Source organism: Tetrao urogallus, assembly GCF_951394365.1.
Source record: "Tetrao urogallus genome assembly, chromosome: Z".
Taxonomy (NCBI): domain Eukaryota; kingdom Metazoa; phylum Chordata; class Aves; order Galliformes; family Phasianidae; genus Tetrao; species Tetrao urogallus.
The window spans coordinates 19237341-19261804 of record NC_136816.1 but is presented as its reverse complement, the minus strand read 5'-3'; the positions used below and the strand labels follow the sequence as shown (position 1 = coordinate 19261804).

At 39.3% G+C, this 24464-nt stretch overlaps 1 protein-coding gene across 3 annotated transcripts in view; it reads left to right on the top strand.

The window, feature by feature from the left end:
- Positions 1–24464, top strand: part of NRG1 (neuregulin 1) — a gene marked incomplete at both ends in the record, with an annotated part of 169258 nt that overhangs the window by 130324 nt on the left and 14470 nt on the right. Inside the window, 3 exons of one of the 3 annotated variants that reach the window (XM_079548059.1) lie at positions 12536–12665; positions 18685–18743; positions 24292–24315. In XM_079548059.1, the coding sequence (XP_079404185.1) occupies positions 12536–12665; positions 18685–18743; positions 24292–24315 (213 nt within the window). Of the gene's footprint in view, positions 1–12535; positions 12666–17952; positions 18021–18684; positions 18744–24291; positions 24316–24464 lie in introns of all 3 variants that reach the window. The other 2 variants (XM_079548058.1, XM_079548060.1) reach the window with 2 other exon arrangements.

The following is a 24464-nucleotide window of genomic DNA, read 5'->3' as shown; positions in this document are numbered from 1 at the left end:
TTAAATAAAGCAGACAGCTGACATGAGCTTCTGATTCAACAGGGAAGTTGAAAAAGATAGTAAGTCAGCCTTGTTTGGCTGTAACAGAATACCTCAAAGAAAGTGAAAATCACTCTTTTTTGCCTTGGGATAATCAAATACTGTCTTGTCTGCATTGACCTTGAAATATTTTCCACTGAGGAAATGCATACTGTGGAAGACATCACTTATACAGGCCAGGCTTAGGCTAGAATTACTTTTATTATTTTACCTTCACAAGCCTCCATCCTGTGGACCTTACTGAATGTGTAGTGATGCAAATGGGCAGGGGAGAATTGTGGAGAGGATGGAGAGATGTGCTTGTGCCATTAGCACTTGTGGCAGAGGTTGCTGGCACATCAGGGCACCTGCCACAGGGCCATAGCCATGAGGCTACAGCCATGAGGCCTGTAAATGTCAGGCTGGCACTTGACTCCTTTCCTCCACATGCCCCTCAGCCCCAGAGAAAATCAGCCAATGTCTTTGGTCCTGTGGAAAGGCTCAACATAGTCTAAATATACCTCAGATCGGGAAAAATGAGTTGTTTCTGAAATTGTCACCAGTTCCCATGGCTAGTGGTGGGTATTTCACTCTGGGTACAGCAGCAGATTGTGCCATTTCTCAGACTTCAATAAAATGCTGTCGCAGTGCTACCAGCATGCAATGTTAGCATAATCCCTACAGCATTTTGTTTCTTTCTTCAAGCTACATTTTAGCTTTCACATGAAAGGGAGAAAGCCTAATGTCTTAGTTTGCAATACTGCATAGGCTCAAAGGCTGGGAAACAAGAAACCAGCAAAAACACTGAGTATACGAGCAGAATGTTTTACATTCTGCTGTTCTCTTTCTAAAATTATCTTGGAATTCTGAGGGCTTGACTCAGGGCTCTTGAGTGTCATAACCCATGATTCTTCTTGCTTTGGCTCATGCTGCAGGACAATATTTTAAAATAAATGCTAAGCCTACAACTTCCATAAATTCAGAAGAGCTCTCGCACTGCTTCTGTCAAATATTTGCCTAATACTTTTACCATGAGCACTTGATATCTTTCTCTCTCACTGTTTTGTACTAAATGATTGCCTTGTTCTGGGGACCTTCAGGAATTTGTCTTCAGATCAAAAGTGGAAAAGATTGACACATCTGCCCAAAAAACGTGGCGTGTGAAACACATTCTACTAGGTAGAATCTACATCTAGCTTCATCAGGCTACATTGTACAATCCTCTTCCAGTCTCTTGGTTGTCATTTGGACTGCGTTAATTTTTTTGGCTGAGATGTTTTGCTATTAGACTAACAATATGATAGGGATCTCTTCTGTGGGACTGTGGATGGCAGTTTCCACAGACAGGACAGGCAGGAGGACTTTACTTAGCAATTTCTCTTTTGTGGAGCATCCTGCAGAAAATCTTGGTTTTCAAGATGCAGAATTTACCTTTGTTCTTTGGTATCCTTGATATTTTCTGGTATCACCAGCTCTGTGTAACTTCTTGATTTTTACATGTCCCTGTATTTCTGGCTAGTGTTCTCCTTGACATTAGTACACAATAGCATCTGTGCTCTCTTTACAGTAATAGAAACAATTGATATCAACAAAGAGCCCCTTCTTAGCTGAAGAGTGAGGACCAAGAATGTCACTGGTTTAGCAAGAATTATTTATATTGAAAAGAGAGCTTCAACAGGGTGAGATTTTGTTGGTCGTATTTTTTTCCTTATATGAATAGAAGGACAATAAGTGACTATATGTGCAGTATTGCCACATATCCTCTCTTAATGAAACAAAGAAGTTGGCTTTCTGCTAAAAGTAAGATGTGCACCTGAAGCTTTCCTTCAGTCTGACATTGCCACTTGCAAAGAGGGAGACTCCCACTCAGGGAGCTGGACCTTTTCTCATTCCTACAGATCCATTGCATTTGTAGGTCTGTGTCTGCACAAATACATGAGTATGCCAGTGACTCCATTAGCACAGCAATCTGATGGCATTTCATTATAAATCTGATTTTTGACAGATTTATAACCAGACTGTAGAAATTAACTGCTGGAGGAAATGTGCCATTTAGTCTCAACATGAACACATTTTATTTTTCTACATGTTGTGTTTTTTCATACCAGACTTTTTTAGTGAGTAGAAAAATAACATTATGCTTGTTTTAATGTAGTTCTTTTAAAGTGAAAACAACAACAACAACAACAACATTTTCATAAACATTTCAAAACTGTCTGACACAATCACGTGTTTACCACATAGTCCTTTATGACATTTTTTGAGATCAGGTACCAATTAAATGACAGTCAGTATATCAGCACATTAACATACAACTTCAGTGAAGAAATAGCAGATGAATAAAATAAGGTTAGCAGGTAAATAAAATAAAGTGCCACATAAACCAGTGCTGTTGATAAATGGAAGGCAGCCCTTCCTACTGCAACAAATATACTGCTGTTTATTTTTATGAGACTGAGCAGATAGCAGATATTAAGGACAGCACCCAATGATTCCACAGTAATCTGTGGTTTTGCCATGGCACTTGGCCAGTGAGCCGAAGGTAAAGTGCTGTACACCTCTCACCGTAGATGGAGAGGCTCATGAGGAAACACTAACTCTCCTACTCTGTCAGATAGGACTTGTGCAACGTGACACAACAGTAACTCAGTATCTGCCTCAGAGAAGCCAAGAAATTAGATAATTGTTAATAATCTTTTCTGTCTCCAAGTTAATCCACTTCAAAACCCCTCACTATCAATACAAGTAGGGTCTGTTGTGATGGAACAAGGGGAAATGGTTTCAAAGGAAACTAGGGGATAGTTAGGTCAGATATAAGGAAGAAGTTTTTTACAGTAAGGATGGTGGGGACTGTTGAGGAACTGAGGCAGGACCTGCCTTTCATGAACCTATGCTTCCTAGGCCTGATCCCCTGGCATATGCCATGTGATCTCCCTCAAGACAGGCAGTCAGTCAGACTGGATGATCTTAGAGGTCGTTTCCAACCTTGGTGATTCTATAATTCTGTGATTCTATACTATGAGGCACTGGCACAGGTTGTCCAGACAGGTGATGGATGCCACCCCCCCAGAGACCTTCAAGGTCAGGCTGGATGGGGTTCTGACGACGTGATCTAGATGTAGGTGTCCCTGTTCACTGCAGAGAAGTTGGATTAAATGGCCTTTAAGGATTCCTTCCACCTCCAACTATTCTATGATTCTATGATTCTATGTAAACTGAAAGGCAGTGTTGCTGGAAGTAGTTGAGCTGTCGTGAAAGCTAGATATTGATGGAGATCCTGCCTAGACTCTGTCTTCCAGACCATTGCTGTGCTTGTGAGCTAGCCTGCTTCCACAGCCATTCAGAGAGGTCCTGGGCAGAGGTGGCAGTAATTACAGGTAGCTTATACTGGGTCAGGCTGAGTTAGTGGCCAATAATGCTGTGGCTCCTAACACTTTGTGCCATCCTTTGAAATCTATTGGAGTTAGTCTCACTTAGACCTACAGCCTGCAGTTCAGAAAATAAGTAGATCAACAAATAAATACATTCCAAATTTATTTCAGGCTATTTTAACAGTTTCATACTTCCTATATGGAACTAGTTTGCTGTAGAAAGCACTTTCTTTGATAGGAATCTCAAGTGCTTTGACAGTTAGCTATAAAAGTACCCTACTTGCAGAGTCTAAAGGATCTCAGTGTATGCAAAGCACCTGCTAACTTTGTTCTCTACCACTGTCCTATGGAGAGAGAAATTCCAAGCAGGAAAATGTGAAGTCTGCGTTTTTCAGAAAAGGCAGTCCCATGACTGTGTTGGCGGATAGCAGAGTGAAAATTGCTTGTGCACCACCCACAGAAGATTTTTCTCCTTGGTCTCAGTGAGTAACTCTGTAACAGACCAGGAAGCTGACTTCTCCAGCAAAACCCAGTGGCTCTTTCTAACAGTTTTTCAGCACTTTTCAAATGCAATAGTTGCTGATTGTATCTCAGAACTTGTTTTGATTTGTAAAGCACCTCAAAAAAAAAAAAAAAAAAAAAATGGGAGGCACTTGGAAATCTCTGCTGGAATACAAATATCAAAGTAATCTGACAAATACGTTCAAGCTTCAGTGCATTAAGAAGGAGAGTGTCTGTGATAAGTGCTATACTTATCTCCCATACTTGCCTGGCCTATTGGATGACTTTTCTAGTAATGCTTTCTTATTATAGATGTCTAAGAGATACTTGGCAACTTGTGAGAAATCTTTCGCGTTTTTCAGAGAGAAGTTGCCTTTGCCATATCTTTCACTCAGAAATGGAGGTATATTTCTACCCCAATCTGTATTTCAAAGAGTATATACCAAAAGCTCTTGTTACATGGGAAGGGCTAATCCCTGTATTTTGCTGTTCCTCACCTGAATCCTGAAGTGGATTAAAGAGAGCAGGTTAAAGAGACTGAGATGTTACTCCTCAGGGCTATCATATCCCTTATGAAGCAAAGAGCCACTGAAGGAGAGTATTAGGTGATTTGGACTTGGAAGGAGTAGAGGGCATACTCTTAATGGCTCTGCAGATAGGCTTCAAAATCAATTAAAGCATGTTTAATTCTGGAATTAGTAAACTAGTAAGTGTTTTTCTCTGCAGAGTATGCAACAGAAGACAGATTAATGCCTGCCTGAACATTTGGGCTGGACTTTCAGAAATACTCCAGCAAAGGCTGCAGACACAGATCGCCTTTGCAGACCTGGGACATTTTAGTTGACAATTTTTTCTTTTAACTAGTTCAAACACTTAAGGCACTGTGCTGAAATTCATTCTTTTTCAGTAAAACTTTTTAAAGATATCAAGAAAAAGCATGGAAGGCATGGAAGCTGATGTGACTTTAAATTAAGCAGGTGCTTGAGTGCTCTCTTGAATTTGAGCATACATGCTCAGTTTTAAGCAAAATCTTGCTGAAATACTTTCCTGAAGTAGGGTTCCAGGCAATATAGGATTATCAAATTAACTTTGCATGAAATATCATTTGTGCTTGAAAGCTTGCTGGATTCTTTTCATAAGCTGTTGAATAGTCTTTACAGTCCCTGAATTTCTGTGAGCAGATAGGGCTGAGAAGTGGAGAGACAGAGCACTTATCTGCAGAGGTATAATTGTACCACTTGGAATTAATAAGAAAAATCTTTATAGAGAAAAGAGGAACAAGAACAGATTTTGACTCACTATATTATAATGGGATTTAGGTATTTCGATATTCAAGGTGATAAGGAAATAAATATGTCAGCATTGCTACGTACTAATCAGGACAAACTTCATGGTGACAGGCGGAACCAGTAATACAGTCTTCTGCCACAGTAACTGTCAGGAGTGGGTAGACAGCTCTGCTACTTGAACTAACTAGTGAAAGTTAGATCTTTTATTTTAGTGATTGATTGTGAGTTGTAGCCTTAGTGAACTCCATGGCTGACATGCAAAGAAAGTGTCAAATGTTGGCTAGAGAAGGGAGAAATCCAGATTTTGCATTGCAAGGCCATGCAAAACCTATAGTTAGATTTGGACAGCTGAAAGGCCCTAGGACAACTTAAGGATTCCTGCACAGTTCCTTGAAGGGAAGTGATCTGTCTTAATAATCATGATAGTCTTTGTGTCTGTCTTTTTGGTTTGTCAAAGTTCTTCATTTTTTTTAATTAAAAGTCTTCTTTACTTAAAAGCAGTGTGTACAGTTGTTTGGTCTAAGCAGAAATGATGTTCTTCGTATCTTCATATGAATGTCACTACTGTGTATAGCATTTAAGACTTCAGAAAAGAGCCAAGATTCCCTGGTTTACTAGTTAAAGTCCAGTTCATTTTCCTACCAGCTTCTCTATTAGGTCAGTACCTCTGTATCTTATTCTTCATGATGTATGAAATAATCTGCTTATTTGGGAAGGAGAAGTGGCAGCCATTTTTCCACCAGCTCAGTTTACCACCCTGACTGATCTTTCACAGGTGAACACTTCCAACTCATAAGACAGGAGAAATATTACTCCAAACTCATAACATTTTCATGGAGTTATTTGATTTTCTAGGAATTACTGCTGTCATGGATGATGCAGGAGTTTCCACAGAATATGAATTAATATGTGAGAATGTATGTGTTTGTTTCGCTTATACCCCTTACAAACAGGGTCTCAGTGTGAGGCACAGAACAGGCACTGCATGCCTGAGGATGTTCATGAAGTTGTCCTGAATTTCTAGCCCAATGTGTTACTTACCTAACCTTGCTGCACAGAGACCATGCAGAAGCGCAGCGTGCAGCCTCTGAAGCAACACAAGCCAGGACTATTTTACTATGGCTAGTTGGCCACCCAGGCTTTTCCTCATTGTGGGATGCTCTCCAGTGCAGCAAAGGCCACCACATAAGATAAAGTTTGTTTATCATTCAGTTCAACAGTTACATTCAGTCCCTTATCTGCCATCTCCTTTAATCTAAGGTCTGTGAGTTTTCAGACGCTCTCATTCATTCCTGGCATTTTCAGGGATATTCAAGAGTTCCCCAATAGCAAAGACTTTCCCCTGTCTGTCTGTCAGTTAATCATTCCTGGTTTTAGGCCTGTTTTCCTCTGTGTCCTCTTTCCATTTCATGCTGCCTATTCCTGCCACGCACATATTTTCCCCTCAGCCCCCTAGCCTGTCAGTGCCTGCTGTTTTGCCACTTCTGTCTGCCCTCTCTGGGTGGGGAATGTTTTCCACAGGCCCTTCCAAACCTCTTGCAGACCCTTACTGCATTGCCCAAAGGTGGAAGTTGGCATCCTTCATGGCAGTGGAAAAGCATGCTTTGTCTGGGAGCCCTTTTCCCTTCTTCCCTTCCTTTTTCTAAAAAAAAAAAAAAAAAAAAAGGAATGCAGTGTACACATGCACTTGCTAGGAGGGATGAACTTGCATCCCACCCAATGCTTTGTTCAGAGCAGTAATTCTGTTACCTCACAGATGGCTTGTGAGTTGTGTGTGTCTCTGTCCATCTTTTCTCCCATCTCAAAATGACATGAAGCAAACAAAGACTTTTCCTTGTCAGGCTGCCTTTAGCATGTGTGCATGTGTCACCTCTCGACCCTCTGTGGTGAGCCAGACACTGTGCAGGTCTTACCGTCATCACGAGCCTGCCAACTAGGTCAGTCTGCTGGCCTATCAGGAAGGAAGTGATCTGGTGCAGTGAAATAAGTGTCTGCCTTTTGTTTTTCTGGTTTTGGGGTTTTTTGTTGTTGTTGAGTTGGTTTTTTTTGTTTTTTTTTTGTTTTTTTTTTTGTTTTTTTGTTTTTTATTTGCTTTGTTTTGTTTTGCTAAGCTTGGATTCATGAGGGGAAGCCACTGCTGAATGCAATTCAGGACTCATAGAGAGAAGAAGGACATACTGCTGTGGTTCAGCAAGAGTTTATATACTCTCAGCCTTTCCTGAAGTTTCTATCTTGCAGACCCAGCAATTTCCTGTTTCCTTCTTGCTGGTTCTGATCTTTATAGAGATAGTGCCAGAGTAAGAAAGCATTGTCTGAAGCCCAGAGAGTAATTCCCCTAACTTATAAGTGCTCAGTTCCAGCTTCTGGCAAAATAGCAGGCTTCTTGAATGATCTCATGTAAAGGTCCCAAGAATCTGTTTTAATGCATGTTGTTTCTGAGGACTGGGGCTAAAAAAATTAATAACCGGGTTCAACAGACAGTTTATTACAGCCAATGTATTACATCACCAAAGCAATGTGAAAAATTCTGAGCAGCCTTATGAAATGGACCAGAAATGCCTCCAATAGAGTTTGGAATTTTTTTCCTGAGTTTCTTTCATAGGTGTTGGTGGTTTTCTAACCCTTTCATATGTTCAGAGCTACGTGGGTGCAGCTCCAGCTCTGGAACCAGAGGATCAACATAAAAGAACAAACACAACCATCTGCTCACTTGGTAAAAAAGTTCTGCTCTGTACAGACAGAAGCCAGTTTTCAACTGCTCTCAGTTTTTGGTTTCTGTCCTCCTTGAAGGCACCTGTGTATTTTTTGGTACCCACATTTTTCTGGAACCAGCAGTTTTCCTTATTCAGTGCAATACAGAAAGGCAGAGCTTTTCTGCAGATGCAACTACCCCTCTGTACTTTGCAAGTCAAGATCATCAAGGATGTTGAAGAGGCCTAGTCCTAAGTGGGAAGAAAAGTAGATTGTTTCACTGAGACACAGAGGGATTAAGTGCTACAGCCAAAGTTATATGGGAAATCAATCTGCCCTGCAGATCAGGGCTGAACACTTTTAAACTGCCCGTCAGCAAGTCAAGGGGGAAATGGATTGTGTTTTTAAAGGAATGAATGACCTTCAAGTGAGGGAATGTGCATTAGTAAAGCTGCCTTTCTTATGGGGTCATACATTTTGTCATCCTAATGCTAGTTTGCATGCTCTACAGTGTGCATTCTAACTTACCTTTCTTCCTTCCCTCTGTCTCTTCCTCACTCCATCGCAGATGCCTTCCTCTTTCGTTGCTATGATCTACAAGTAGGCTTTGCTCTACTCTTAGTTTCAGAAAAGAGGAACAAGCAGAAGTATGTTTTATTCCTGCCTGGTATTCTGCTCTTTTTTTGTTCATGAGACTGGAAGGGCTTCTGTCTGCAGTCCACTGAGGTGGCACATTTATATGTAGGCTTCCAGTAAGAATGGCAAACATTCCTTTGCAGATGACACTTGACTTTGTCTACCTTTGGTCATAAGGAACTCATTTATCACCTTGTGGGGCTTTGAGTATGTCCTCTGACATACCAGCTTTGCAGAAACTCAATTCAAGGAGGCATGGATTCTATTCTGTTTAGGTTGCAAAGCTGTTCCCTCTCAGTCTGTACTCAGAGATCCCTTAGGACTCCTTCCAGAATCTAAAACTGAGAGTTCACTGCTATAGCCGCTGTATTTCAGAGGGGGTCTTTGGAAAGCAAGATAGAGAATGTATTTATCTGTTTCAGAACAGAATCGGGTCAGAGATCCCCCAGGTAAGCTCAGAATTGTGTGATGTCTGCCTGATGTGAAATAATCCTAAATTAGTTGTACAGCAGTAGTTCATGTTTCAGAGTACTTTTTAAAAGATGCTATAGCTGTTTCTCTTTTTCTTAAAAGCTTTGGGCAGTTCTCTTAGGTTGAAGCAGATCTCATTATTCTTCACTGCAATGTGAATATTTGTATTAGCAGAGACTTTATTCAAACTGCTTGCAGTTGCTTTTTAAGGATGGCATTTCTGCATTTAGGAAAAAAAAAGAAGAGACAGAGAGAGAATGCACTGCTTTTAGATGTTAACTTACGCATGACATTTTCAAATTTCACTCTAGCATGTAATTTATCCTTTCAGTGTAAGTTAGGGGTTTGGTACAGAACATCAGAATGTACCAGCTTTGCTAGTTTTTACATGTATAGCTGAAGGAAGCATTACAGAAGAGAAAGGAGGTATGAATTTTGGCTAGGTGGTCTAGCCAAAAAGAACAATGCAGAGATACGTGGTCTGCAGCTGTGCTTTACCTCACCCCTGCAGGTCATTCCCAATATACATCCTCCAAGCCCCTGTCTGCTACAGAACTATGGAAATGCAGTGTTTTAGGACTAGTTATGGGCTGTATGAAATGGGTTCTGATGAACACCTGCTCTCAGACACCACATTTCTTCCGTTATGTGGCTTTCAGTGAAAACCAAAACCACAGTTAGTGTTTCTTGTTTAATTTGCAATATAGACTTGTAGTGAATACACTGAATACTGGCTTTATGCCATAAAAACTATGCATTCTTTGCAAAGAAAAACTAATACTAGAATTAACTCTCACTGGGGACTTTTTTCCTCCCCTCATCTTATGCAGTTACGAAGTTCAGGAAGATTGGGACTATGGTGCTAGTGGATCAGTAATGCAGAGTGAATTATTGTGCAAGATTTATAAGACAGTTTTGAACATGTGATGCCAAAAATGAAGGGTAGAGGCTCTCCTCACAACTATGTGTAAAGCCTTTGTATCATGGGATTTTCTGAGAGCTGCAGATTATTCCCATCTCTTGTAATCGGTTCAGAGCAATTGTTATCCCAAGCTCACTGACATCAGCTGGGAAATAACTGTTACTTTGAAACTCCACGGTGATCTGAAGATGACTGAACTTCTGCTTAAAGAAAAGCTGTAAGCAAGACAACGAAAACAATTATAGATAGCTGCAAGCCCACTTGCTGCTATATCTACCTTCATAATTCAATTTCAAACATTCCATTAGCCAGAAGCATAGCAATATGTTTTTTTGGCAGAAACACTGCAGACAGTATTGTGGTTTTTTTTCTTCCCAAATCAATGCATTAGCTTTCCAAGTTGAAGGACATCCTCAGAGTGTTTGTCTCTCTAATATTTTAATGAAGTGAAAGGACATAGTTAAGCATATGCTGTGAGTAGGGATAAGCTTAAAAATGAGTTTACCTGTTACAACCATGTTTCTTACCATGCAGATGGAATTCACTCACCCAGGTTTCATCATACCTGTGTTCATGTTATGCCATATTGCATCATGTCAGACGTCTCCTCTTGAGCTGGTAATGTAGGGTTCTTCTAAGCCAGTGAAGAAGGAGAGGCTCCTCCACAAAATAAATTACCCATCCTAAGATTTGTGTCAAGGATGTGGTCGACCCACAGATGTAAGGCATAGACAACCCTTCACCGCTGAGCTGATGGCAATGTGTTGGCCAGCCTTTGTCAACAAAGTCCTGTTCAACCCAGGCTAGTTGAAAGAGTATCAGACTACTTTTAAAACATGACCCCTTTTCCTGCTTGTAGACAAGGTATAAATTTATCCTGGTCTGAGAGGTTATTCATCATGCTTCGAGGAGCCAGGAAAAAGGAATGTGTTATTCTGAGGAATTAGTAGTTCATGCTTGCATTTCATTAGGCCCCAGTCTAGATGTGGATCTAGTGAGATATGACACAATGTGTGGCTGCAGTGAGGAGAAGCAGAGGGAGCTTGAGTTTCGGAAGGACTCTTCTTGGAGCCCTGTCAGCCTGTTGGAGGAAAACACCCCATACAAACAGGGCATCATAGAAAACATGAAAGGACACTGGCATACTGGTGATGGATGGCAAAGTAGAGAAAAGGCATGAGAGGCAATGTCTGTACAGGCAGACAGGATTTTGATGGAGCAATAACAAGGAATTTAAATATATCAGAAACTCGTATCTCATTGAAACAAGATAGCTAAACCATTCAAGAGATGGTGCCATTCACAGTGGCCCATTCTCCCAGATGCTGAGTTCCAAAAATGCAGTTTACCTTGGAAGATAATGAGAAATGCATGAAAAACAAATGTGACAGGGACTAATTCATCTTTATTCTCAGAAATTACTCAAAATGCATAAGTGGTGCTTGCTAATAGCTGATCTACTTAAAGCATGTTTTCTTTGGATTCTGTGTTTGAGGCAAATGGTAGAAAGTCATGCATCATGCAGTATAAACATGCCCCTCGGGTGCTTTTGTGTTGGAAAATGCTTTGACTATCACACAACTTTCGTGTAGGCATTTGCAGCTTTCTAGTCAGCTCCTGTGGAATCAGTCAGTAGATGAAACCATTGTTTCACCGCAGGGCAGAAGCTATATTTCAGAAATAAAAATATTAGGATTTGTCTAACACTGTAAGAAAATTTCTTCATTCCATAAGTCTGGACTCAGATAAACAAAGACCATACAGAAATCACCTCCACCTTTAATAGATGGCAGATGGTGACGTCAGTTAGTTTCAGCCATTTAAAAATTAGGGAAAATTCTCAAGGCTTTAAGCTTGCTCTGCAGTCAGTGTGGAGAGATAGACACAATAACAGGGTTTTATCCCACCTGCTGGGGGGATAAGGTGAGTGGCTTTGTGTGAGCTGTGGAGAGAGCCTTACCTCTAAATTGTGAATCAAGTGAAGTCAGTCAAACCTAAATGACTTCCCACAAGCCACATAACCTATCGTGGTGTGTTACTGAGTTGGGAAATGACCAGCATCCATATAGAAGCTCTAAATACTACCCCCTTTTGGTAGTATTTAGGGTAAAACATATCCAAATTATGGTGTTACTGCTCCAGAGATAGTGACTTGGTTGTCTGCACCAGCAGCCTAGCAGATGCATGCCTGACTTATGTTTAACCATGCTCACAGAAGCAATTTTGCTTTAATGATGGGACAAGGCTTTAATGAACTATTAAAGTATAGTAAAGTATCCACTTGAACTATTCACACAATTTAAATAACTGGATGTAAATCATACAGCCTAATTTAATAAAGTATACCTGAGTGTTGCAGAAATAAAAGGTTGTTTGATGGACTGGATCTAGAGAAATACTGCCTTCCCCACAGGCTGGGTGTGGGATACCTCCCTGAGGTATGCATATGAACTCTGCTTTGTGCGTTAATCAGCGAAAAATGGTGTCTAATACTTGTAGGAGCAGTAGATAAAAGAGTTCACTGACATGTCAGATCCACACTGGACTTACCTCTTCCCTCACATACAAATATACTTACCAGACAGTAGGAAAGTTTAAGCCATTCTGATCTGTATTTTCTCTCTTGTCTTTTCCAGCCACTTCCACATCTACAACCGGGACAAGTCATCTCACAAAATGTGACATAAAGCAGAAAGCCTTCTGTGTAAATGGGGGAGAGTGTTACATGGTTAAAGACCTCCCAAACCCTCCACGATACTTATGCAGGTAAGAAATCCTGTTTTCTTATTTTGGTGGAGCCTTCAGGTTCTATAAATACTTTTTCTTTAAAGGTGCACCTGAAAAATTTCTTCTCTTAGACTTGTCTCATGAGGTGTGTCTTCATCCTAAGTATCTGGATATGAGGCATGTGAGAGGCTAACCAAGTAATCTTTCCATGGATTAAAAGGCACAGCAAACCTTATTGGTGTATACCTGGCATGAAATGGCACAATTTAAGCTGTAACATTAGATATAATGAAAAGATGCTGTAAACTAAATACACTACAAAGTCAAAAAATATGTGTTGAGAACTGCATCACATAAGTACCCTTTCTACAGGACTAATGGTGATTTATGTTTATTGTCTGCTATAATAACTGAACATTTTCTGATGAGAATGTATTCTCAATTGGAGTTTTCACTGTTGTGTCAAATGCATAGAAAGAAAAGAATGTTACGGCAGTTTGTGGAGGTTACTACTTCATGTGTGGATTTTGATTCAAGAAAGCTTAGGAACATAAGCTGTATGTGCTTGTGCATTTCTTCTCAAGGCCTAGCCGACTCTGCAAAAGGCTGTTGCAGTATCCATTAATTTGGAAAGATTCTATTGAGAAGTACAGTGCTGGAGTACACTTCTTGCCCGGTAGCACATCATGTAGCATTTACTTGTGGAGATAAATCAGTCTTAGCAAGTTACTGCTTCTCTCTGACTTCAGAGGGAAATCAGCATTTAATACCTTAGGTCTATCAGGACTGACTGGAAAGTGGGCACTTTTGTGAAGATATTGCAGCTTTTCAGACAGACAAGAGACAGCTTTCAGTAGAATCTATTGTCTGTTTTAACTGCACAGAATTGCAGATATCTTTGACTAAAAATCAAATGACAGTATTTGGAAAGAAGGTTTCGATGGGTGAGTTACCAGAAGTCTATGATGCTTTCATTAGATGAGAAAGGCATAGGTTGAATGGCACTGTTATTAATCTGAAAAATAATAATAATCCACAATGTTTGCTTCACATGTAAGTTTTCGTTTGTTTTATAGATTGATGTTTTCTGGACCTTATGAGCTTTGTTTTGCTTAGGGTTTCACGGATTGCACCATTGCTGAAAGTGATGAATGTTTCATTGATTTTAGAATAGTTTTTAGCTAAAGTGAATATGGAACAGTTACTGGCTCTGGTGGGCTGGATGGCAGAGAGAAAAAAAGGTTGTGTTGATGTACTCTTGATCGTGTTACATCAACAGAACAAGATGATGTGGCTCTTCTGGGTATGTACTAGAGCCTACCTGCTTGTTTCTGCTTTCTGTATTAATGCCACTCAAGAAAATCCAGGGCAGCAGAGCTCAACATCTACCAGATTTGCTACTAATTAGCATTATCTTGACAGTTTCAGAGCTATACAATTTTCAGACGTTTGGGAAAGTTTTTTGGTGTCTTGTTTTTCTTCTTAATATATATTCAGAGATCTGTCTGTGTTTGTTATGTGATATAGGTTGGCTAAATTTTTCTCAAATAATGTCTTAGAGGCATTTCAGTGGAGAGAGGATTTTCTCCCTGTTGTACACAAGAAATAAGCCTTAATTCTGGGTTTGGAGTTGAAAGAAAAGGCAATTCCTAAATTTGGCAGATGTGCCTCTCTCTGGGTGGCCCAAGGCCTATTTGGAAAAAGCATCAGAGCTATAAAATCAGAAGGGGTGAATCTCATTTATAGTAAAACAGTGGAATAAGATTCTTATCCTGAGGACAGTTAGGGCCACTGCTATTTTGCTGGCGTTTTGCTATGCCCTCTAATAATTGCCAGAACTGAAACTTTATGTTGCGTAGCGAAACAGGATGCAATGCTGCAATACAAGAAATGAAAGTGTGAGTATTTGAAAGTGGGAGTACTGGGAAACTGAAGAGACGAAATACAGTTCTCTTCTTGTTTCACTGAAAATACAGATGTCTACTTTTAATTCCAGTATTCCAGTGTTAATTAAAATAAGTATCTATCCAGTACACATTGCCTTCATTGTTCTGAGAAAATAAATCTTCCCTCAGAACATGCCTGTGGAAACAGAATGCTTGAAATATGGTACTTGCTCTTCATATTTCTGCCTCAGTAGCAAGTTCACATTTTTCCATATGGTCCATCTGTTGAGAGCAAAAACAAAATTTCTAAAGCATGAGCCATATCATTCTAAATTGGTTTTATCCCTAACCAAAAAAACATGACTCAGAATCACAACAACCACGGAATTTTCCAAGTGATATCTCTGGTTTTGTAAACTTTTCTATTCTATTTTTAAAAAATGGACATCCTAAGTCCTACTTCTCTTAGAGTCTAGATCTATGTATTCAGAAAATACCTGTAGTAAAATATGCATACAGTGATCCAGTATGAATTAGATCTGATCTCATGGATACTGATGTGAGCTTCAAGGAAATTCAACGCATTTAAGAGATAGCTAGGTGAAATAATAAATGTGTAGAGACTTAATAATGCTTTATACAGCTACATCTGTGGTTACAAATGTTTCCTATATTTATTAACATTATGATCCCAGGCTGAACAAAGCAATCCCAAAATATGAAATATGATAAAATAAGCTTTGAGGCTTATTAATGTATAAAACTTTCAGATGTTTCGTAGGAACACAAGTCACATTTTGAAAATGGTTCAGACTTGGAAGCCTGAATGCTACTGGTGTTGCTGAGGTTCTTTCATCGTTTCTGTCCAGCTGGAAGTGTGTCCTCAAGTCTTCTGAGGACAAACAATGAGACGGCTTCTTCTGTGAATGTAAAATTAAGACCAGAGTTCCCAGCATTTACTTCTTATCTGAAGAAAAACATATATGAATATACTATTGGTTACGCCTTCAGGGTGTTCTTTTGAAGATTTCTCCCATGAAGTCCTCGCTGGTCTGACTAATTGATTCCTTACTAGCAGAGATCATCTTTTCTACTGCTTTTTCTATTGATGAAGAAATTAATTTACTTCCTGATTTCACTGGATGAAAATAATGTTTCGTGATAATGCTGCTGTATGTCTTAACAGCAAAAGAGTACATTACGTGTTTGTTCATGATGTAGCCGATTGCTGTACTCATATTCATGCAAAGGCTTTGATGGAGTTGACATGAAGTTCTTGAAAATGCAAAAAGAGAAAAATTGTTTCAATGATGCTAACAAAATTTCTGAAGTCACTCATTTAAAAATACAGTGGAAGTACTAGTTTTGATATAAACTATGAAACAGACTACTAAATGCATCTTGAAAAACCACATTCCTACAGTGCATTTGCTTATAGGCAGTCAGTGAAACAGAAACACTAAGTTCTGACCCATTTAGCCTTTACCCTCCTGCCAGAAAAACACTGATGAAATGTGTTTGATGTATTCCTTTTAAATGCTTAATATAGAGGAAAAGAAAAATTATTTTAATCTACATGTGGCACCACCCACTTTTACCATGAATCAGCAGTCTCAGTAGTTTGATACAGGCCCAACAAGCAAACCCAGCTAGCAGCCAGAAGTAATCTTGAGATTTTTAATCAGCTGCATGTTCATTGGAGTTTTGTAGGGTTGGGCCTGGAGAAGAAGATGGAGATGTCACTTTGAAATAAATGTCAATTTATGTGCAAATGCCAGCTATCAAGGACAAATATTGAATTAAATGTGCAAAATAAAATAATGGAAATTAAGGTGATAGAATGTTTTCACTCTTTTTCAGTAACACAGATCAAAATGTAGTCTTTTTGTTGTGCCCAGCAGTATTTATTTCTCATGATAGAATTACCTTTGTTGCATTTTTCTCATCTGAATACATCTGTGGAGACTTGGATCTCTCTATACTGAATGCTTATAAGAAGATCTTGGCTCTGAGGATAATAAATGTCCTTCCTTAATAAACCATAATAAACCAGTGTATCATTACAGCAAATCATCTCCAAATAATCATCTACAGATCTCCAATTTTTTTAATCATACCAAGGTTATTCCTGCATTGTTTATTGAACAAGAAACTAATGATAATGCCTGACACTGATCACCTGCCATAGTGCTTTTCTGGAGTCCTATCTGTACAGTATCTTGACTCTTAGGACTAGAGGAAACTGTTGAAGATAAAGCCTAAAATATAAGCCTGCCCTCAGTGGACAGGAAGCTCTGATGGATGGAAGAGGCAAAGGATCATTCTGAACAACCTTCATTTGCAAATAAGAGGCCCCTGGAAAGTAAATGATGAGGTAGCTTGAAATGGAAGCTAGCAGCTGATCAGCAGCAACAGAAGAAGAAGATTCTTGCACCATGGCAAAACTCATGGAGATTCTCAGAAAGATGGACAACACAAGTTGAGATGGATTCGAAGAAGTAGGTAGCGGATCAATTAAGACTATACACAAAGTAAAAGTGCATTGAAGAGGAAAGGAGGAAGACTGAAGTTCTTATATGTTTAATGTGGTGGAGAGTCATTCAGATTTATATAAAAAGTGCAGTAGCTTGGATTGTTATGCTAATATTTTGAAGGAAAACTGCTGAGCTCCACCACAGAATCAAGAATAAAGAAAGGTGAAGTAAGAATTGACAGCTGTTAGCAGAAGGAAAGATTAAAAAAATACTGAAGATAAATTCATTCTTTATAGACTTCACCCATAGTGAAGTCTTCCACAGAAGACCATATGAACTGAAAGGGTGGGCAGCTGTGGAGCTCCAGATTTTCTGACCAGACTGACTCATTCTACATATACCAGCCATGTTAAAAATACTTTTGCCTTTGGGTTTCAGGTTCTCCTCCCCTTTTTTTTTTCTTTTTCTTTTTCTTTTTCTTTTTTTTTTTTTTTTTGCTTTTCATGATTGCTGTTTTATCTAGTCTCCTTTTAAGGAAACTACTTGAAGACACAACATCTCATTACAGAAATAGGGAAATCATAGTATTTTCATAGATTCTGTGTGACTGCGACAGTGTAAATTGCCGCTATACACTGCATTGCAAATTTTAAAATATCTGGTCCCTTCATGAGGTGGAATAAACAGTGAGTGACAAACACTTCTGCTAGGCCTCATTCTTCCTTCTCTTTTGAAACAAACAAAAAGACTTCCTGTGATTTTCTGTGGTGGATTTTTACTCTGAATTTTGTGAAGTATTGTCTTCGGAAAGATTACTCCTTCTTTCCCCTTTTCTGATCATTATTCACTAACACCTAACCAGGAAGTCACTTAGTAGTGCTCTACCGTCTCCATAGGCCAGCAGATGTCAGTCTGTTAGTGCAGTGCTTTTGGTGTACTATTGCTTATCACATTTTTGCCCTTTAGGTGCCAACCTGGATTCACTGGAGCAAGATGTACTGAAACTCTGCCCATGAAAATCCAAAACCAAGAAAGTATGTTAAAATAATCTGAACTTTGCTTTCTTCCCCAACTACAGCAACAAAATCAATAGTACTTGGTGTTTTCACAGTTCAGCTGGAACCGGCCTCTTTACGCACTAATTTATGACCTGATTTTCTAAAGTAAAATCTGTACACCATGGCATTATTAATCTCCAAAATGTTTCTCATTTATGTGGTTTTTGATCTTTCCATTCATTTGCAGATGCATTTGTATTGCACACACTGGCAGCTTTCTTGTTTGGGAGACTGCTGTAAAGTGCTACTCTAAAAGAACAAACTCACGGAGATGAGTGATGTACAGATCTTGTGTCCTCGCTGCCTTGTGGAAAGTGCATCCTAAAAGCAATTTGGGAATTTGAAGTGGTGAATTTCTCTCTCACATCTCGAAATACACTTTGATCTGGATTGGTTTGGTTTTGGCTTTTTTTTTTTTTTCTCGGGGGGGATTTCTGTTTCATTTCTGCAGAGCAAATGAGTTGCTCTCAACATCTTGAGCCATTTTAACACGCTAAACCGAGATACGGTTTCTGAAAGTGAACTCACCAAGTCGTATCAGTTCACACTGACGGAGCTTCTTTCTTAGCATATATTCACCTCTTCTCTTTTCTCTGTTTTTTTCTCTACCATTTTTTTTTTTGTTTGTTTTTCCTCTCAGGTGCCCAAATGAATTTACTGGTGATCGCTGCCAAAACTACGTAATGGCCAGCTTCTACAGTACGTCCACTACCTTTCTGTCTGTGCCGCAGTAGACGCATGCTCAGTCGGTGCTGCTTTCTTGTCGCTGCATCTTTCCTCCAATTTTTTTTTTTTAATCCTTAACTAGATTTGTTGCCTAAAGCCTAATATTGATCGTCTCTGCTTGCTGCATGAACATGGTAACGAAAAGCAATTGCAGTACTCTCCTGGATTGTTTGGCATTGAGGTTATGGGGAAATGCAAAATAAGGAACACTGTGAAATTAACACTGAATGGTTTGGTGTATACATCCCACTGACATCAAGCAAACAAAGTGCAAAATGACATATTGAAAGTCATTTTATTTGCCACAAATATAAAATTCTATATATGAAACTTTATATAGAGCAGTACTCACTCAATAAAGGGGTAGGTAAATGAACTACTTATATATGAGTTTTATATTCAGAACAACAATTTAAAGGTAATTGATATGCTTACATCATTTCTAAGAAGCACATTCTGAACAGGATCAAAGTGCTCTTTCTTCTCATTGTCCAAATTTCGGGGCAAAGAGAGCACAGAAGGAAGAAGAAAAGGGGGAGAGATGGCATAAACAATGGGAACTGACGTATTTATTTGTGGGTAACAGGTGCAGGAGATTGAGTATTTCAGAGCCAGATTAATTGGCTAAATAAGTGTAGCACACACACTCACAGATGAGTCTGTATCAGACCACTGGTAGCACTGCAGTCATATCTTAGAAGTTTTCCCATAGAAGAATGGATTAATCGTTATTAATTGCCAGTGAGGAAACAGAAACTACACTGAACATTTATTGTCTTATTGCCTATAACGAAGTCAAAGGTAACATATAAGAAAATTGCCTAGATCCTACATTTTAATGCATGAGTACTTTTTATAATTAATTGTCATTGGCATCAGAATGTACTATGATCTAAGATCACTGTTTTAAGAAATATTTTTTATAGATTGCATGCCAGCATGGAAAGATTTCAAAGACTATAGGTAATTTAATTTCCATTAGTACATAGAACTGAGAGCTGTTAGCAGATGCTGGACATTTTGGAGCCTGAAGAGATGCATAGGTTTTGTCTTATACTGATGGATGAAAAATGTCCATTCATAATTCATACTACCCATCATGGAAGCTACCCATGTAAATCCCATGGGCACTGACTGGAGACCCGACCTTCTAACATCAAAGTCTGTATTTTATCCCTCAATTTTAAATGCTTTATTAGTGTGAGTTATTTTTAAAATATCTCTGGTAACTATGGATTTAAGAATTTTTATGCTATTGCAGTGTTTAAGTTTACTAAGTGTTAGATTTAAATGGTCTTTTCTGTGTATTGCAATGAAAAGTACAGTTAAATTTTTCTCATTGTAGAAGAACCATTTAAAAAGAGATGCAATATAAATATAAGATCCATTATTTGTTGAATTTGCCCTGAAAAATGTGGAAGAACTATATGGTAGACTTATTTCCTACCTAGAAAAGAGTGTGTGTGTGTGTGTGTGTGAGAGAGAGAGAGAGAGAGAGAGAGATGTATTTTCCCTGCTCCTTAGTTTTTCAGATTCCTAAAACTGATGGGGATTTTTAAAGGCATCTTTGGGTAGCTGACACCAACCTGAGATTTTCTGAAGTTGCCTACATGATAAAGGCATAGATGCCCTTGCCTTGCAGCAGGAGTGTATGTATGTAAGCCAGTCCAGTACAACTTTCCTTGAAATGCACTGGCAAAAGAGCATGCAAATACATATCCCATAATAGTCTTAGAATTTCAGGCAATTACTGTTGGACTCTGGCACTGAAGTCTACACTGCATCTGCATTATAACTTCAGATTTCTTAAGTCGCTACATCTTAAAATGACATTTTTGGGTAGTATCTAGTGAGGACACATATTTAACCAGAAAAAGATCAGTGAGGAAGCATTCTTACTGTTGCACCCAATGCAGAGGTGCAAGAATGTAATACATAGTATGTAATGTAAGGGGAGCTTTTATTGGAAGTTCTCTTCAGGCAAAAGTTGGAGCTAAAAAGCAGGCTCTCATATTTTGCACCTGCAAGTGTTGCAGGTTATTGATTCAGTTTAGCTCTGTTGATGCAGTTTTTGCAAATTGCAGAGCAAATTGGGGCCAGGAGGAAACAAAAATGTGTATGTCAACTATAAAGTCATTAGCCATTATTGATTTCAGAAGGATCTTCTTTTTGTTTAGAAAGAAGTTGTTTCCATGTCAAGTATGCCTGCTGTTGAACTCTCACTAACTTAAGGCTGTTGAGAATAAGCTAGCTTCCGAAGTCTGTTATAGGATCCTGAAGAGTCCTAAAGTTATTTGCAGAAGGCCTTTTGCAAGATCAGAACTGAGCTGATGCTCAACATTTTGAAAATCCCCGGCCCCAAGAGGATGTAAAACTCAGTGGTTTATCTTGTCAGTGATTTCCTTAGCCCTTGAGTAGGTAGTTATCATGGTGTGCTAAAAAGAGGTCGAAAAGAAATACAGGATATTAGCTGGACCTCCCTTTTAAGAAAACTTCCCCAATAGAAATGACTTTCCTTTTTGACAGTGGAAATTTAAGCACGGCTTAAGTGATGGAGACTGCTGAAAGGCACATGTGTATACTGACTGTACCTTAGCTTCCAGCTTTGCAAAACTAGGACATCCTGTTACAGCCAAGAAGTGATGGCTGTTAGGGTCCTCACTGACACAGTCATCTTCAGCACTGCAGCTATACAGTTGCTCCCCTGATACTTCCCACCACTGCAAACAAAAGGAAAATCAAGAGCAAGAGGTCCTAGTTTTTCTCATCGTGGAAGCTTGTCTGGTAGACCCTTTAACATCCTTTCCTTGAGCACAGTAGTTGCACTTTCTACCAGGTATTTTCCCCATAAGCTTTTCCAATGAGGAAGAGCATATGTAAGAGACACATAGCAGGTGGTAAGTTTCAAAGACTTAAGACTGTTGGCCAGTTTGTGCCACACTCAGAAATGTCAGGAGATACCAGAACACCAGAAGGCTTTTTGCTGCAGTGGTTTTGACTTGAAGATTCAAGGGCCACCAAGGTTCTGTAAAATATAAGAAGATGGCCCACAGAAGTGTTACAGAAATACCTGTTCCATGTAGATGTACTTGCTGTGTTTTAGTGTTCTCACATTCACTTGATTGAAGACAAGGAGGTAAAGTAAGTGTAGGAGAACAGAAGTAATAATTAGCCTAAAAAGTTCAGGCTACTTTTTCTGTAGCTCTTATACCAACTCTTAATGCAGAACAATCCTTGGATTAAGAAACAAAGCAGAACCTTGAATTAATAAAAAGCTGAAGGCACTTCTTTAAAGCATAATCACAGGTAAACTATTTGTCCTTTTGAACAATTCAGATGGGCCAAGGATCTCGTTCAGAGGTCTTGGTGGCTTGTTTCTTCACTTGCTAATATTTTTACACGTATTATGGACATAGAACAACTTTCATATAGTACAGGCAGTCTCAAGAGTTAACTGAATGTAGTCCCTGTACTCCTGAAGGCAGCGTTTCAATGTAAGACACCAGTTTAATTTGTGATCATTTCAGATCTGCCATGTTAAGTGAGCAAGAGGGCCATCTCAAGAGGGTCAGTGGAAAATGTCTTTTAGACATCTCTGCCACATACTCACAGGATGTGTTTGGCTGAGAAATTAAAGGAGGAATAAGGCTACAGATCTTCTTACATATTAACTACAGATCTTCTTAAGTCCATTTTTCTGCCATTCTGTGAGTTCAGTATTTCTCAGAACTCTGCAGCTACGTGAAGTTGATCCAAATGGTCTGGTCCCATTGTCAGGTGCAGTGCCTTCATGCAGCCCTCCCTATGTCCAAGGCTACCAAGCTCCTAATTCTGTGGGACAGCCTCTCCAAAATCATGACTGCCTACTGACTGTGGTACTGCTGTCATAAATGCAGCATGCAGTTGTAGAAAACCTGTATACTGCAGCAGCATTTCCTGGCATCAGATTCTGCAGGCACTGGACACCAGTATATCCAGTGAGCGGCAGTAGTAAGTCACTTAATTGGAAAAACCTGCATTCCAAGCTCTATTCCTTCCAATTCGGCTCCACCAAAAATCACATCTGAAATAAAAAACAATTAGTTAAAATAATTAATTGCATTTCATTTTGGCTTACATGGACAAATAGTGGATAAAAAACACATTGTGTCTAATAAATATGTAGCAATATTGATTTAAATAGGAAAAGATCAAAACTGATGACCTGTTTATAAAACAAGAACTGCTGGGATATTCTGCTTTCTTTTAATCATGTCTAGGCAATGTAGCTAGGGATAAAAAACATAACTAAGAGCTATTTTATATCTAGGTTTGAATAAGTGATGCATGTTTCTTCAGCATGTTTTCTCATTAGGGCTTTCAGCCAGAATATATTCCCATTCTAAGTACCAATTTCCCGTTGAATTATTTCAAATAGAAACTGCATGACATGAATGACTTCCCCCCAAATTAAATTACATCCAGGCAAGGAATTTTATATATAAGTAAGCATAAATACGGCAATATATATGCATGGGCATGTCATTCATTTTATCAAAGACTTAACCAAGCTTTCTATGTAACTAATGTATATCATTAGCAATGTTCATGTAGGCATGTAAAAATGGCTCTTTAGGAAGAGACTTGGGTGGATTCCAGCATACTTAACCCTTAAAATATTACTGATTGGCAGGAAAGAATTGGCATTCTTGATGTGTACAAAAATCCGTTCGATCAGATAATTAGGATTGAATTTAAATTGCACCACATTCAAAGACAAAGTAAATGAGAACTGCTATGGTTATGGAGCTATGACCCATGGGAAAGATCTCCTAGAGCACACGGAGGACGGAGGTACCAGGACATGGGAGTGCTAATTTTGGCAGGTGATCTGGTGAAAACTGCAATAGCCCCTGCACCCTTTGTGTCATACAGCCAGCCAATGGGTTATTCTGATGAAGGCAAGGAAAAAGGACCAGTTCCTTTTCTTCCAGAGATAAGAGCCCTGCTGAAGTCAGTTTGCAATGCTGAGAAGGATCCTGCTTCCTAGCAAGTGGTCCCAGACACCTCAGGGCAGCGACTGACAAGAGTAAGGAACCACACAAGAGGGACGAGAGCAGGGACTGAGGCTGCACACAGCCCATCTGCCAGGGAACACTGCTCTTTGTAAGCCACCCTGTGCCCTAATGCTCCCATCTGAAAACATCCAGCCATTTCACATGGCATTCTCGAGCAACAGCTCCCTTCATCTCAGTAAAATCCTTAAGGGTTAATGGTTCCCATTGTGTTCACTACACTGTGGCTGTTCAGATACCCTATACGTGTTTTGGCGTGTAATCCTTACAGAAGCTCTGGTCACGTAGCTCACAGGGGCTCACAAGCACTGCTCATTTGACCACATGCCCCTTTGTCCTGTTTCATATGCAGACACAGAAAAGCCATATTACTAATATGTGATTTGTTTTTTGAGTACAGTGTATTGCTCTTTTCTGAAACTTTTTCCTTTTTCTTTCTTTTTTTTGTCAACTTTCTGCATTGGCAGAGCATCTTGGGATTGAATTTATGGGTATGGACCAATCATTCCTTATAGCCTGCAGATTTTAGAGCCTGAGAGATAAAACCTGTTTTGTTGTTGTTTTTTTTTTTTCCTCCACCTCCCCTTTTCAATTCTTAACCAATTTCTTTATGCTTTAGAAGGGATCATACAGCTATAAC